Below are 16,990 nucleotides of genomic sequence, written 5' to 3'. Positions count from 1 at the left end.
TACCACCTTATCGACCTGTGTAGCCACTTTCAACGAGCTATGGACTTGGACCCCAAGATCTCTCTGCTCAGCAACATTGTTAAGGATCTTGCCCTTAACAGTCTATTGTCTCCTTGCAAGGGGCAACACCATCTGCCAAGAAATTTGAATTTCTTAATTTTGCACTCGCACCTCCTGTTCCTCATTGTACTGTGCAGATCTCATCCCAGTGATCCCACTCTGGATATTCCAGCAGTCCCTATTTCCAGACACCACCCCTGGGCTGTGTTTGCACAACTGTGCAGCAGCAGGCCCTGGGAAGAGGTGGTTAGTGGTACTCTTTGATTGCCAATTTTACAAAAATACTATTTATGTTTCATAAAATAGCAAAACACAACCGGACTTCACACATTCCAATTGTATCTCCACAAAATTAAACATGTTTCTACGGCTTGATGAGTTACAAACCAAATGCACAGCTTTGTATGCCTCACCTGCCAAGGACAATGTCCCTGTCTGCAAAGGTATCCACCAATGATTCGTACCCGAGCGTCTGATTCAGAGTAATTTAACTTCATTAAGTGTTCATAGTCCGTATCTGTATCGTTGAGGGAATATTCTTCCTCAATGTGTGTGCGAGTTCGTGATCCATATAGAGGTATTCTCCCACATGGGTATTCCACTGGAAAGTAACAACAATAGAATATGAAGGTTTCACTAATGACGATGATGATGATGATAATGACATCGACTCAAGCCTCAGAGGCCGGTGTCGGGCATTTTCATCCCTTACAAGGTGCGGATCGGAAGGCTGTGTGGGGCGACACTCCTCACACAGACATTTCGCAGTATTTTTCTTTATTTTACGAGGTCGAGTTGCGAGCTCAACACTCAACCCGGCACAGATGGAAAGCGTACTCGGGAGCGTCCCGACTGGATTCGAACCCAGGAAGCTCCATTCTGGAGTCTGGTGCTGATGTCACTGTGCCACTAGCCGACTCCACTAATAAACTGTTAAGTATTATCTAAGAGGTTAATCAAAATAAATTAGCAGAGATTGATTCATATATAATCGTAATAAACTGCAATTGGCTGAAGATTAAGATATTCTCACAGCTAACTACAGGGAAGCGACTCTGCAGCAGCAAGTATTTGAGTAAAAACTGGCATAGAGTAGGTAATGAGTTCCTGAACTTACTTACCAGAAGTTCAGGAACTATCATATTCCATGAAGCATCAGATCATATGTACAGTGAGCTTACAACCACATCAAGGTTAGAACAACTCATTACTTTAGACATGTTCTGTTTTAATGGTTGCAGGTTGAAATCAATAGATTTACAATCCCTATTATTTCCTCCTTTACCCAGCGATATCAAAAGTTTCATGGAATCTATAACTGCTTCTAGGAAACCTTTGGAAGTATATGTCAATGTGGTCCGCACCCTAATGGGACATTTCCTGGAAGAAAAGCTACTGGTTGACTCTGTGGTTAAGAAGGCATACGGTGCATTGGCCTTCATCAATCGTGGGATTGAGTTTAGGAGCCGAGAGGTAATGTTGCAGCTATATAAGACCCTGGTCAGACCCCACTTGGAGTACTGTGCTCAGTTCTGGTCGCCTCGCTACAGGAAGGATGTGGAAACCATAGAAAGGGTGCAGAGGAGATTTATAAGGATGTTACCTGGTTTGGAGGGCGTGCCTTATGAGAGTAGGTTGAGTGAACTCTGTCTTTTTTCCTTGGAGCGACGGAGGATGAGAGGTGACCGGATAGAGGTGTATAAGATGATGAGAGGCATTGATCGTGTGGATAGTCAGAGGGCTGAAATGTCTAACACGAGAAGGCACAGTTTTAAGGCGCTAGGAAGTAGGTACAGAGGAGATGTCAGGGGTAAGCTTTTTTATGCAGAGAGTGATGAGTGCGTGGAATGGGCTTCCGGCAGCGGTGGTGGAGGCAGATACGATGGGGTCTTTTAAGACACTCCTGCAAAGGTACATGGAGCTTAGAAAAATAGAGGGCTATGGGTAAGCCTGGGTAAATTCTAAAGTAAGGACATGTGTGGCACAGCTTTGTGGGCAGAAGGGCCTGTATTGCGCTGTAGGCTTTCTATGTTTCTATGGTGTCCATCCCAGCTTATCCATGTTGTTTAGAAATTGGATCTCATTCATTTTATTACTTTAAATGGATGTGACATTTTCTTACGGTAAATCAGGGGTCACCAAAATAAAGTTGAGAAACTAAGATATCACCACTTTCATAGTTTTTCTCCCATACTTGTATATTTGCAATTGGCCTCTACCACAGAAAGGAGGGAAAATGTAGAGGTAGTAGAGAAATGACAGGAGGGAAAAGAGGAGGGGCTTTTAGGGGATGGAAGGGTTAATATCTGTGCTGAGCAAGCACTCCATGCCTTGTAGCTGCCTCATCAGACCATTGCCATATTGGTCATTATGGTAATAGATGCAGGGACCTTGCAGCAAGGTACACAAGCCCTGAGACCTTTATTAGTGATGCCTGTCTGCAGCGTGTGATATCAATGTGCTGTCTCAGTACTCTTAACATCGCTATTGCATCGGGATCTTTGAAATCATAAACTTCCCAATCTGCCATGTGGTTTGCTCATTGTTTTTACAATGAGTGAGAAGTGAAGATTGTAGGTCATGAACTTTTATATAATTTCTGCTCGGCAGGTTGATGACAATATTATATGCACAAAATGCAAGTAAAATTAGATAGTGTCTTGTCCATTTCCAAATAAAGAAGACCTGCTGGAAAAGATCAAACAATACCTTTATGCGCGATTTGTGATTAAAAATTGTAGATGTTTAATATAATCCAATTTTTAGGCTGGAATTTCTCAAGCAGAAGTTCACATCCCAAGTTACAACATTGGCTTAAAGTTAATTTGGGCACTTGGCTGAGGAGCAAGTCACTGAATTGATAGTTTTGAATTAATTGCAAGACTGGGTGAAACTCACTCGATAATATCACAGGTTAGGGATATTAATTTGGAGACACCATTTTCAATCATACCATGGAATTTAAATGAATGGTTTTAAATAAATTTGAAATAAATGTGCTATTGACTTATTGACATTTATGGTTGATTTGTTTTTGCTAGTGTCTCTCAGAGTAGAAAATCTGCTGGTCAATGTGTAACTCAAAACCCACCAATTTAGTTGACCATTATCTCCAAGCATCTCCAAGTTTGCGGATGACACGAAGCTGGGTGGCAGTGTTAGCTGTGAGGAGGATGCTGAGAGGATGCAGAGTGATTTGGATAGGTTGGGTGAGTGGGCAAATTCATGGCAGATGCAATTTAATGTGGATAAATGTGAAGTTATCCACTTTGGTGGCAAAAATAGGAAAACAGATTATTATCTGAATGGTGGCCGATTAGGAAAAGGGGAGGTGCAACGAGACCTGGGTGTCATTATACACCAGTCATTGAAAGTGGGCATGCAGGTACAGCAGGCGGTGAAAAAGGCAAATGGTATGCTGGCATTTATAGCGAGAGGATTCGAGTACAGGAGCAGGGAGGTACTACTGCAGTTGTACAAGGCCTTGGTGAGACCACATCTGGAGTATTGTGTGCAGTTTTGGTCCCCTAATCTGAGGAAAGACATCCTTGCCATAGAGGGAGTACAAAGAAGGTTCACCAGATTGATTCCTGGGATGGCAGGACTTTCATATGAAGAAAGACTGGATGAACTGGGCTTGTACTCGTTAGAATTTAGAAGATTGCGGGGGGATCTGATTGAAATGTATAAAATCCTAAAGGGATTGGATAGGCTAGATGCAGGAAGATTGTTCCCGATGTTGTGGAAGTCCAGAACAAGGGGCCACAGTTTGAGGGTAAAGGGGAAGCCTTTTAGGACCGAGATTAGGAAAAACTTCTTCACCAGAGAGTGGTGAATCTGTGGAATTCTCTGCCACAGGAAACAGTTGACGCCAGTTCATTGGCTATATTTCAGAGGGAGTTAGATATGGCCCTTGTGGCTACGGGGATCAGGGGGTATGGAGGGAAGGCTGGGGCGGGGTTCTGAATTGGATGATCAGCCATGATCATAATAAATGGCGGTGCAGGCTTGAAGGGCCGAATGGCCTACTCCTGCACCTATTTTCTATGTTTCTATGTTCCTATTATCTGTCCTTTGAAGTGATATGGCCACTTTGTTCAAGAAGAAGTTGGGAGTAGATAACAATGCGGATCCTGCCGGCATTAGTAAATTATATATATGTATGTAAAAATAAGAAATGGTGACGGAGTCTAATCAGTACCACTTGCAGAACACTTCCGTTGATCTTGATTTAGTTGATAACCTTCCACACAGGAACACATTGGCATTTGTGTTGTTGTGTTGATGCTGCAATACTGTTGACAGAAGCCATTCTTGTATTCACAGTCGTGGTTTTCTGAATTAAAGAACAAGACACAGAAAGAATACATGACTCCTTTTGGCTACTGAGTCAGGGAAGTCCAAGTGAAACACAGTGTGACAGTCACAGTGCCAAAGTAGGCAGAACATAATGATGGACAGCAATTCTTTCAGGTTAAAAAGAAGCATGCAGTGGTACCTCTGAGGGGCCAAGTTTAGAGCCATTGCTCATTTTTTGAGATATTGACTTCAACATTCAAAACAGAATTTTGAAAGTTTGAAGCTAACCCAAAACTTGGAGATGGAGGAAACTGAGGAGGATAGAAACACATGTAAGAAGAGCATGGATATAGACTTGTCCAACAATGTACTACATGGCAAATTAGCCTTAATGCATAAAAGTGTGAAATAATACATTTTGAGGCAATATCAGCCAAATGATGTAATGTTAAACAGGGCTTGGGAAGACTCTGATGAGGGGTAAAGTGGCAATATGCCTTAAAAAGGCCACATAGAAGCACAGAGCACAAAAAATACTTTGTTAAACTTTCTTGGGTTATCTCTATAAGGCATTTGGAGTATTATGCCACTGCAATTTAGAAAGGATGTCAAAATCTTAGAACATACATAGAATGATACCAAGGATATGCAAATATATTTCATGTAGAGACTAAAGAAGATGTAGTTGTTTTGCTTGAGGCAAAAAGTTTGAGCAGATTTAATGGAGACACAAGACTTCCAGCCAATGCTGGAAATCTTGAGCAACACTCACAGACTTGTGGAGGAACTCAGCAGGTCAGACAGCATCTATGTAGGGAAGTAAACAGTCAACATTTTAGACCAAAACCCTTCATCTACACTTGACCCAAAACATTGACCATTCATTTCCCTCCATAGATGCTGACTGGCCTGCTGAGTTCCTCCAGCATGTTGTGTGTGTGTGTTGAGGAGATTCACAGGTTGCTGCCTGAACTGCAAATAATTTTATTTTTGTTTTTATTTCAGACTTGCAGCATCTGCGGTGTTTTAAATTTTCATTTGGTGAAGGCTTAAATATAACCAAACCATTCTTTCTTAAATATAGTCCAATATGACAGTGGATTTCTGTATTAACTTTAAGACTACTGACACTGCTGAATTAACTATTGTGAAAAGATGAATCTTGGCAGCGGGTGAAGGAACAGGAAAAGGTGAATGAACTTCATTAGGGTCTCCCTCTGATGCAGGACAAAACCAGCAATGCACTAAATCTCCCTTGTTCCATCTTCACTTGTGATGTTGAGATTTTAATAACCCATATCATGCACAATGTGCAGGAAAATCTAACTAATTATGCATCACCCAATGAAAAACATTAGTAGAAATTATGCCTACTTAGAGGAGGAAACCTTGGGGGAAAAAAATCACTCCCACTTGCTCTCCTACTTTCCTGATACTGCTCGCTCTCTTCCGAGAGTGTGGCACAGTGAAATTCCATATTATACGCTGGTTGTTGCTGTCTTTGCTTTGTTATGCCATTGAGGAGTCAAAGGAGTGAGTCCAAGAATATCAGTTGGATAGAACAGTGTCCATCCTCTAGGTTTAATAGCTGGATGGTGTTTGGAACACCAAGGATCTCACCTGGAAAGTGGGGTGTGATAGGTTGGGGAGAGTCTAGGAACTGAAAGGACCAACCAGTAGTTAGTGATTTCACTGGTCATTGAGACGTTTGGTCACTTTCAGTATCTGGTATTATCAGCAGTTCTCGGAACTCTATACATTTACTGGTTAGGTTGCAGATGCACAAGATAGACATTGTTTTATGGACGCTTTACAGCTTTAATGGTTGTTGTGAAATCCTTGTGTCTCTGAAGTGATGTTTTTGAAAACACTGGTTTCTCTTTCCCGAGAATTACTTGAACAGCCTTCTGAACTATAGTGTACACTGCTTTATTGCCCTGCAAAATTTCTAACTTTTAACATTAAAACAACAAACATAAAACCTCATAGGGAATATATTATTCATTGGTGTGCGTATTTTATCGAGGTCATTTGGCACGAACAGTGGAGCTATCACCTCCAGCTGTGCTTTTGCCTGGAGTCTAACGTATATCCATAAATTTACTGGCAATGTGAGATGCTGTCCATCTTGTCTCAATATTGATTAGAAAAGTTTCCACAAAGAATAAAAAGCAATAAGCCAAATACATGCATGCCATATGTACACTGCATGACCACTGACACAGGGGGAGGATGTACACATTATTAGAAGCAACCACTAACCTGATTCACAATTTTTCCCTTTCCACAGGGGAGGGCAGAGACAGATATAGATATACTTGTGGTTGTCGAATCTACATAAACCACCATTCAAGCATGGATTGGATCTACAAGGATCCAAATCTGGGTGTGACAGAGATAAAAGCATCAGAGAAACATTTGGAGAATATGTTCATAAGAATTCAGCAATATGGATTTCATAGATTCATGTAGCACGGAACCAAGCCATTCAGCCCAATTAATCCATGCTGACCATTAAGAACCCAATGACACTTTCCAATATTAATCCAATTCATTCTTCTTCCCACATTCTCATGAACTCGCCCAAGATTCTACCACTCACTAGGGGCACGTTTACAGTGGACAATTAATCTAGGAACCTGGATGTGGAAGGAAACTGGAGCACACCCAAGAAACCCCCATAGTCTCAGGAAGAACATGCAAACTCTACACAGACAGTACCTGAAGTTAGGATTGAACCCAGGCCACCGGTGCTCAGAGACATTGGCTCTACTAGCTGCACCACTGAGCTGCCCTCTTGTAGAATCATAATCTCTCAGGATTCTGATTAATGGATTTGGCTTGAGAAGAATTAAATAAATGTCTCTTGGTTTAACCTGCTTCCAGTAAATACCTTCCATTTCTGTAAGAAATTTGGTTCCCTCCTTCCAATCTTGCTATGTCAATTCCTAACTTGCAAATTCTAGAGCTAGAAATAGCATGCAACTACTTCACATTCAAAATCACAAAAATGTTACAACATCACTTACTTTTGTAGGAAAACCAGAACTCCATCTGTTAATAAAATAAAAGTGTTAAGATTCTATTCATGGAAGTTATCAGACAGCCATCACTTCATGATCTACAAAGAAACTCTGTTTGTAGTAGCTAATTAATTTATTGTAATTTATCGTTTTTTTAATTATGTATTGGAAAGTACCGCTGCTGCTGCAAAAAAAAATTTCACGATATATTAGATTAGATTATGAGAACACTCAGTCCTCTTTTATTGTCATTTAGAAATACATACATGCATTAAGAAATGATACAATGTTTCTCCAGAGTGATATCACAGAAAACAGGACAAACCAAAGACTAACACTGACAGAACCACATAATTATAATATATAGATACAGCAGTGCAAAGCAGTACCATAATTTGATGAACAAACCATGGGCACGGTAAAAAAAGTCTCCAAGTCCCATAGTCGATCGACTCCCAAGTCCCCGATAATAGGCAGCAAAAGGGAGAAGCTCCCTGCCATAAACCTCCAGGCACCGTCAACTTGCCGATGCCTTGGAAACAGCTGACTACAGCCGACACTGAGTCCATCCGTCTGAAAACTTTAAGCCTCCAACCAGACCCTCTGATACAGCCCCTCCCGAGCGCATTTGACCTATCCCCTGCCGCTGAAACACTCAAAGCCGAGGATTTCGGGGCCTTCAGCTCCAGAGATCCCGGTTACCACACAGCAGCAGCGGCAACGAAGCAGGCATTTCAGAAGTTTTCCAGATGTTCCTCCGTACTCTCACGGCTGTCTCCATCAAATCAGAGTTGTACACGGTCCCCTACTTGACAGATTACAGATATCATTCACCAGAGAGGCTGCGCGCACTGCTGTCGCACCATCTTCTCCTCCTCCTTTGCTATTGGTTTTGATCCTGAGTGGAGCACCTAGAGGAAATCATGCTGCACATGGAGAGTATGTACACTCCACACAAATAGAGTCAGTACTGAACCCAGGACACTGGAGCTGTTAATGAACATGCTCTACTATCTGTGCCGCTGTAGGAATGGATGAAAGGCATTTGCTAAGACGCTTTGGGAAACGAAACTAAAAGGTACGATAGTCATAAGCAATGGTGAACATTTAAGGAAATAATTTTTACTTTACCACAAATATATAAACCCCTTGAGAAAGACCAGTCAACTTAATGATACATGAATTACAGTATTAAATTATAAGCTTAACAAGTTCCCAAATGAGCAATGAGACTTGTGACAGATGATTTTAGAATTCAACAAATAATTCCTGATGGTGAAAGAGAGACAAAACAACGAGCAAGGCAAATTGAATGGATTTTAAGTCTTCCATTGCATGTGGAATGGGATTAGCAATGGAAAATGCATACTGTCTTGCGTACCACCCCATGTAATCAGATTTACCAGTACTTGGTCCATGGCCTATATGTTTCGGTGATTCAGATTCTGCAGTCATATCAAGGTTCTAGTGAGAGTGATGACCTTAACAATATGAGTGTCAATAAAGAAAAGTTATTGGACTGATTAATGGGAGTAAAAGCTATCTGAAAGCCTTAAGGTGATGGTTTACATTCTTATGTAGTTTAACAATTTCCTTAGAGATAGTAAATTGATTTTTGATTATTCAGAATTGGCCATAGATTAAAAAACGATAGCAAATGTATCTAGATATTTCTGAAAGAAGAGAGAGAGAAAATAGAACATGAACAGAGTATCATAAGAAAATGAATATGGCCACCAGCTCCACAATTCATCAATATTATGGCTGACACTCAGCCTCAGTACAATTTTCCTGCACTATTCTCAAACTTCCTTGATTTCCCTAACATCCAGAAGTTTCAGTTTCTTCTTGAAACTGAAACTTAATGACTGCCTCTCTGCAATCTTCTAATATAGAGAATAATAAAGACTCTCCATTCTCTGAGTGAAGAAATTTCTTCTGACTTCAATCTTGGTTGTGAAATGTCACAATTTATTATTAGGAATATGGTACAAAGACAGTAGGAAAATGTAAAATATGACTGAACAAAGTCTATATGAATTTATGGAGAGATTTTCACATTTGGTAACTCTGATCAGGTTTCTTGAGATTGTAACTGAGGGGGTAGTTATAGTAATTAGTGAATTTTGTGTAGTAGCTGAGTACGGTACCACTCAAGAAGGTAATGCACAAAATCCAGGACTAATTGGGACACTTAAGAGAAAAGTTAGAGTGGAAGTGATTGGATTAGTTTTGGGTTGGTATATTACAGTGCTGCAAGAATTGGTATTTGAACCAATTTATATAATTTTTAACAGTGACATAGATATGGGGTCTGAAAGTAATTTAAGTTTATTAATGATACTTTGGTAAAGTAAGTTATGAAGAGGCTATAAAGCTCTATCAAGATATTAGGACAAGTTAATTAAGTACACAACAACATAACGGGAGGTTACAATGATGAGATGTTACCTAGCATAGGATAATAGAGAAATGGAATATTTTCTTTTAAAATAGAGTGATCAGGAAAGGATGTTATTCAGAGGGATTTGGAGTTCTTTTCTATAAACTGCAGAAGGTTAACTCAAGGATGTAGTAAGAAATGAGAATAGAAAATTGTACTTTTGTCTTTTTAAAAAACCTGGATAAGACAGCTTTACTAAAATTGGTTTATGGACTTTTAGTGCATATCATTGTCTTTCCCATTCTTTCTTGTTGCTATTTGGTGAGGGGGGTGTTGGGGTTTGATGTTCTTGTTGCTGTTTGCATGATCATTTTCCTACGTGCAGGGAGCGGTGTTTGATGTTTTTGTTGGCATTTACACTATTTTTGTTCGGCGTGGGGGTTGATGATCGGGTTGTCATTTGTGAGATTTGTTTATTAATGTGGGGGAGGAGTCAATGTTTTCCTCTGAATGACTTCCATGGTTTTCTTTGTTTCATGGCTATCTGGAGAAGATGACTCTCAGAGTTGTATAATGCGTACATACTTTGACAATAAACGAAACTCTGAACTTTATTTTATATATACAATTATATCCTAAATCAGACTCACATGTATAAAGCTTATATAATATATCCCCATAGAAGACACAGACATCTACAAAACAGGCTTGAATAGAAGCACACTCATCTACAGTACATGCATTTATCAGACTACAGATGCTTACTGTATTCTCTCTGGATTTATAAATTTCTTGTGCTTCCTCAAATGAACAGGTTTCCTCATAGCATTCTCGCTCTAGAGACCCTGGTTTAACCTCTTCCCAGAACCAGTTTGCTCGTTTCCGAATTTTCAGCACCCTTGCTGCTTTATTCTTCTGGAAAAACACTAAAAATGTTGTGGAGGATTGGGTAGTGGGAGTGAAGGTGGGGTGTGAGGAGGGGAATTTAGGGAGGGGTTGACATTTAAAGGCTGAGGTCACAATCATTAATCCAGACTGGTTGCAGGACTGATCAGGATTCAAATCATTAATAAATACAGACCAAGATTGTTTGTACAATGCACGTTGCCCTACAAGTTGTACCCGAACTGCTACACCTGGTCAAACACTCTGAACGAAGGATGAAAAATAAACAGTAGAGAGTGAAATCTGCCCACTGCATCTCTTCCCAGAACATACCAGATCTCTGTCCTTTCTAAACCATCTTATGATGTGCTCAGTAACTTACCAGCAATCCCATTAACGTCTTCCTCTCAGGTGCTGGGAACATGAGTGTGTTTCTAACCATTACTGGGCTTGGGATGATTTATACTTGTCTATATTGGGCTCAATAGTTGACAGATTTGTCGGCTAAAATCAGAATTTACTGTTGTAATTTTCAACTGATGTGCGTTTGGAATGATCCACATCCTGACAAAGTTTGGAGGCACCTCTGTCATTGGACTAATCACTGGAAACGATGAATCCAAGTACCACCTGAAGCAAGCAAGCTAGTGTCCTGGTGCAATCACAAAAACTTGGAGCAGAATGACCTCAAAACTGTGGAAATGCATATAGCCTTCAGGAGAGATGAGCCTCCTCTCCACCCTCTCATCACCAACAACTCTGCAGTTAGCTCCGTTTTAACCTTCAGGCTCCTCAGCATCATTTCATAGGGCCTCCTGTGGGAGAACCGTATTTGCTTCATTTCCATCGTTCTCAGAACATACTGGTGTAATTCTACACTGTGTGATTTGGTGCAACAACCTCTCACAATATATGAGATCTGCAGCAAACTGTCAGCTCCGCAGAAAAGGCTGCAGTCCACCAGGACAAAGATGCAGGCAGGAAAAATCATTGTGGACACTACCCACCCTGCAGACTGGCCTTTCCAAAACCTCCTTCTGGAAAGCGCTATAAAACAAAAGCTGCACACCATCTTGAAAGCTTCTTCCCCCAGGCAGTTAATCTGATCATCCATTCTAGTTAGACCACTCGCACCCTTATCTATTGCCCCTGTCACCCCATCACTGCATTGTAAAAACTTTAAACCACTGTTTACAAAGCTGTTTACTCGGGAACTACATGCTGGTATTTATGTATTTATGCACAATTTAGTCCCTATCTACACTTTATCCCCCAACTATATTTTTGACATAATTCTTCATAATTGTTAAATGCTGTTGTTTATTTGTCACAGATCACACACCCTGACCAATACACTGTAGCAAATTCCTAATACATGTAAATTATATGGGGAATAAAACTGATCCCTGATCCAGTCTCTGGTAGCCCAGAAGAGTACATTTCATTCTCGGTTGCTCTGCATTTAGTCAACTGCTCTCCTTCAGTTTAGTAAGCTGGGTTATTGAAGTAACCTGGTCTTACTGCTGGAAGCAGTTGCACTGAGAACTGGAGTTGTGGGCCACTAGATGTGAAGCCTCAAAGAGAAAAGAAATACCTTTTCCTTTCAGCTTCAAATTGATGTTTCACCAGCTTGAGAAGGGCCTCTGATGTAAATCCCCACTATCATTTGGAAGGTGACGTTGCCTTTCAGAGTCAGTCTGGAAACCCACCTCCTAATGTCTCATAAGCTTTCTCTTCAGCCTAGTTTAAGCCTTTGATAGCAGGGCCCAAAGTAGTGAGAGCGGATTCCCTGCAAGGTAATGGAATGTGAATAATGTGGAAAGTTTAATTAAAAACTGGATAGATATTTCATGGAATGACATTAAAGATGGAGAATATTAATTTCCAGTAAATGGCAGATGGAGGAAAACAAAGAAGGGGATGCCAAGAAGGGGCAAACAAGATGGGTTGTAGAAAGGCACCTCTATGCAGCAACTTTGAAAGGTACATTGGCTAATCCATCAGGTCTCCAGCAGATGAAGACCAAGCAAATGGTTCTTGACTGAAGTAGACCCAATTTGTTTTATGTTCTTTACATGTTACAAAGGATTTGCCTATTGGGTGCCTCTTAGGCTAATCTTACTTCTGTTCAAATTACCATACCAAAATGAACGTCTGTCTTAATATTTTCACGTCATGAATACCAATAAGATTCATTAAACATTCCTGGTAATTTTTTTTTGAAGCAGCAATGCAGTCAGTTCCAAGCAACACGCACAAAATGCTGGAGGAGTATAGCAGGCCAGGCAGCATCTATGGAAAAGAGTAAAAGTCGATGTTTTGGGCCGAGACACTTTATCAGGACTGGTAAAAAGATAAGAAGTCAGAGTAGGAAGTTGGGGGAGGTGAGGAAGAAGTACAAGGAGGCAAGTGATAGGTCAGACCAGGAGAGGGGGGAGGAGGTGAAGTAAAGAGCTGTGTAATAGATTGATAAAAGAGATTAAGGGCTGGAAGAGGGGGAATCTGATAGGAGAGGGTAGAAGATCATGGAAGAAAGGGCAGGAGGAGGAGGTCCAGAGGGAGGTGATGGGCAGCTAAGGAGAAGGTGAGACAGGGAAAAGGGGGATGGGGGATGATGAAAGAGAATGGGTGGGGGCATTATCTGAAGTTAGAGAAATCGATGTTCATGCCATCAGGTTGGAGGTGTTGCTCCTCCAACCTGAGTGTGGCCTCATCACAACAGTAAGGAGACGATCCATCTCTGAATACAAGATTATACATGGGATAGTGTGATCTTGGCACCCACCTGAGCTCTCAACACTCACAGCCCAGCTGACCAACATCAGTGATGCTAAACACCAGTAACATCCCAACATTTTCAGGGTCCGAATGCAAACCTGGTCCAGGTAAAAGATAGGAAGGTCAGACATTAGAATAAACCCTTCAATGAACTTCCTTGGAGCTACTGGTTTCTCTGAACTGCAACTGACAAATGATGACTCCGTATAACCTGTCCTATTTTCCACTGGAGCAGGAGCCTCTTCCAGATATTTGGGCACCACGGTAGCATCGTGGTTAGCACGACATTAGTACAACGTGGGGCATCAGAGTTTGGAATATCATTCTGATGCCATCTGTAAGAACTTTGTACATCCTGCCCCCATGGATGTTTGGGTTTCCTGCATTGCTCTGTTTCCCCTTTCATTCCAAAGTCGTACCAGTTAAAAGATTAATGGCCATTGTGAATTACCTTGCAGTTAGGGTTAAATAGGTGGTTGCTGGACATCAAGACTTGTTTTGGTCTGTATCACTAAATCAATAAATAAATGGTCGCACCTGTTTTTGATGTGAGCTAGTAAACAGTCAAAGACATTTATTTTATAAAGGAGGGTTGCTGATTCAATGCATTTATAAATCTATGATCCTGTATTGAGATAGCAATTATAGGGATACAAGTCACTGAATCAGCTCCTGGTAGTAAAAATCTGCCTTTTGCATTCCTATTCTAAAATGAGTCATTCTTGAGTACTGGGTGTTTAATATTAAGAAAGAGTGGGAAAAGGAGTTGGGTACAGAGATAGAGGAGGTTATATGGAATGAGGCTTTGGAGTATGTTAACTACTTTTCCATCAAGACATTGTTTAATACAATTTAAAAGCCTACATAGATTACATTACTCAAAAGTAAGGATTCATAAAATATTCCCAGAGGTGTCCCCAATGTGTGAGAAATGCAAATCCTTGGAGGAAAATTTGTTACATAGTTATGCTTTATGTCCCAGGATACAAGAGTATTGGAAGCAAATATTTGAGGTCCTATCGAAGGTACTAAAGGTTCAGATAATACCAGACCCCATTTTAATAATTTTTGGAACTTCTGCGAGGTCAAATAAATTCTAGGCTACCCAGCAACAACTCCTGATCTATGGCATACTTAATGGAAAGAAACTCATACTGATGTTCTGGAAAAAGGAGGAAATTCCATCACTCAGACAATGGCTGGCTGCATTAATGGATACTCTGCATCTGGAGAGGATAAGATACGTTACCAAGGACAGACTGAAGGAATTTGAAAAATTCTGGCAACCATTACTGTTGTACTTAGAAGAGATCAACAGCTGAACTAAGTGTAGGGGGCGGTAGGACCCAAACAGCACATCCGGGAGGGGTGACGGGAGGGTAGGGCTGAGAAGGGGAAAGGAGACGGGGTGGTAGGGTCTCCTTTGCTTTTTGCTTGTTTACTACACATACATTCATTTGACTTTCATTATGTTGTTATAAGAAAGAGAAGAAAAAAGAAGCATTATACTTTAGGACATTGTTGGTTGTGGTTAAACTGAGTTGCTTCACAATAAAAACATTTGAAAACAAATAGTTCATACCACCTCCTGATCAATCAGTAAGTTCAGTGCAAGTAAAACTTGACAAAAAGTTTATAATGAAATTTTGAGTAATTTCTTTGAATTTCTCTTCATCAAAGGAATACGTATTCTGAGAAACCCCATTCGTTTAGTAAATGCAGCTCCATTCAATGTTTCTGGGCATCCACTGTCTGCTCTTTCTCTGGCCAGAACCTCCCATGTGCTCATACCCATGCTGGTGGTTATCATACTGGGAACAGACCAAACTTAACGTACTAAGGATTCGGAGCAAGAAGGCTGCTGCGAGTGAACGGCTAAGGATTTCTGGAGCGAAGGCATTTTACTACTCAGGGTAAAAGAGAGGCAAGACTGTGCAGGCGCATGATGTCAGCCAGTAGAGCGGGAAAAATTTAAAAAGAAGACCGCCATATCCAGTGGGCAGCAGAGTGAGAGGTAGCAGCGTGATAGAGCTTTGGCTCAAAGGGCCTTGGCGTTAACGGGACGAGGTGAGGTGGGTTTGCCTGTGTTAATTGCAGAAAGGAAGTAGTATGAGTGTGAGGCCGGTTTTCTGTGCTCGGTGTCAGATGTGGGAGGTCCTGGAGTCGCCCAGCCTCCCAGATGGCCATATCTGCACCTCCTAAGCGATCGTGTTAGGGAACTAGAGTTGCAGCTTGATGACCTTTATCTGGTCAGGGAGAGTGAGGAGGTAATAGAAAGGAGTTATAGGCAAGTGGTCACACCAGGGCCACAGGAGACAGACAAGTGGGTCACAGTCAGGAGAGGGAAGGGGAAAAGTCAGGTACTAGAGAGTACCCCTGTGCCTGTACCCCTTGACAATAAGTACTCCTGTTTGAGTACTGTTGGGGGGGACAGCCGACCTGGGGGAAACAACAGTGGCCGTGCCCCTGGCACAGAGTCTGGCCCTGTGGCTCAGAAGGGTAGGAAAAGGAAGAGAAAGGCAGTAGTGATAGAGGGCTCTATAGTTAAGGGGTCAGACAGTCAATTCTGTGGATGCAGGAAAGAAACTCAGATGGTAGTTTGCCTCCCAGATGCCAGGTTTCTGGATGTTTCAGATCGCGTCCACGATATCCTGTAGTGGGAGGGAGAACAGCCAGAGGTCGTGGTACATATTGGTACCAACGACATAGGTAGGAAAAGGGAAGAGGTCCTGAAAAAAGACTACAGGGAGTTAGGAAGGAAGTTGAGAAGCAGGACTGCAAAGGTAATAATCTCGGGATTGCTGCCTGTGCCACACGACAGTGAGTATAGGAATAGAATGAAGTGGAGGATAAATGCGTGGCTGGGAGATTGGAGCAGGGAGCAGGGATTCAGATTTCTGGATCATTGGCACCTCTTTTGGGGCAGGTATGACCTGTACAAAAAGGATAGGTTGCACTTGAATCCCAGGGGGACCAATATCCTGGCAGGGAGGTTTGCTAAGGCTACTGGGGAGAGATTAAACTAGAATTGTTGGGGGGTGGGAACCGAACTGAAGAGACTGGGGAGAAGCGGTTGGCTCACAAACAGAGAAAGCTTGGAGACAGTGTGTGAGGGAGGATAGGCAGGTGATAGAGAAAGGACACGCTCAGATGGATGGTTTGAGATGTGCCTACTTTAACGCAAGTAGCTGTCCTGACGAAGGGTTCCGGCCTGAAACGTCGACCGATCTTTTCCACGGATGCTGCCCAACCTGCTGAGTTCCTCCAGCGTGTTGTGAGTGTTGCTTTGACCCCAGCATCTGCAGCTTATTTTGTGTTAACGCAAGGAGTATTGTGAACAAAGCGGATGAGCCTAGAGCGTGGATCAGTACTTGGAGCTATGGTGTGGTGGCCATTACAGAGACTTGGATGGCTCAGGGACAGGAATGGTTACTTCAGGTGCTGGGTTTTAAATGTTTCAGAAAGGACAGGGAGGGAGGCAAAAAAGGTGGGGGAGTGGCACTACTGATCAGAGATAGTGTCACGGCTGCAGAAAAGGAGGAAGTCATGGAGGGATTGTCAA

The 16,990-nt window shown here is 41.7% G+C and overlaps 1 protein-coding gene across 1 annotated transcript in view; it reads right to left on the bottom strand.

The window, feature by feature from the left end:
- The window catches only part of LOC134345961 (uncharacterized), a 94,095-nt gene that overhangs the window by 6,348 nt on the left and 70,757 nt on the right, over nt 1–16,990 (bottom strand). Inside the window, exons 11-16 of the mRNA XM_063047305.1 lie at nt 13,436–13,526; nt 10,531–10,691; nt 7,389–7,413; nt 6,622–6,741; nt 4,262–4,396; nt 474–661 (exon numbers count right to left, since the gene is read on the bottom strand). Coding sequence (XP_062903375.1) covers nt 474–661; nt 4,262–4,396; nt 6,622–6,741; nt 7,389–7,413; nt 10,531–10,691; nt 13,436–13,526 — 720 coding nt within the window. The remainder of the gene's footprint in view (nt 1–473; nt 662–4,261; nt 4,397–6,621; nt 6,742–7,388; nt 7,414–10,530; nt 10,692–13,435; nt 13,527–16,990) is intronic.

This window comes from Mobula hypostoma, chromosome 4, assembly GCF_963921235.1.
Source record: "Mobula hypostoma chromosome 4, sMobHyp1.1, whole genome shotgun sequence".
Taxonomy (NCBI): Eukaryota; Metazoa; Chordata; class Chondrichthyes; order Myliobatiformes; family Myliobatidae; genus Mobula; species Mobula hypostoma.
This window is presented reverse-complemented; position numbering and strand designations above follow the sequence as displayed.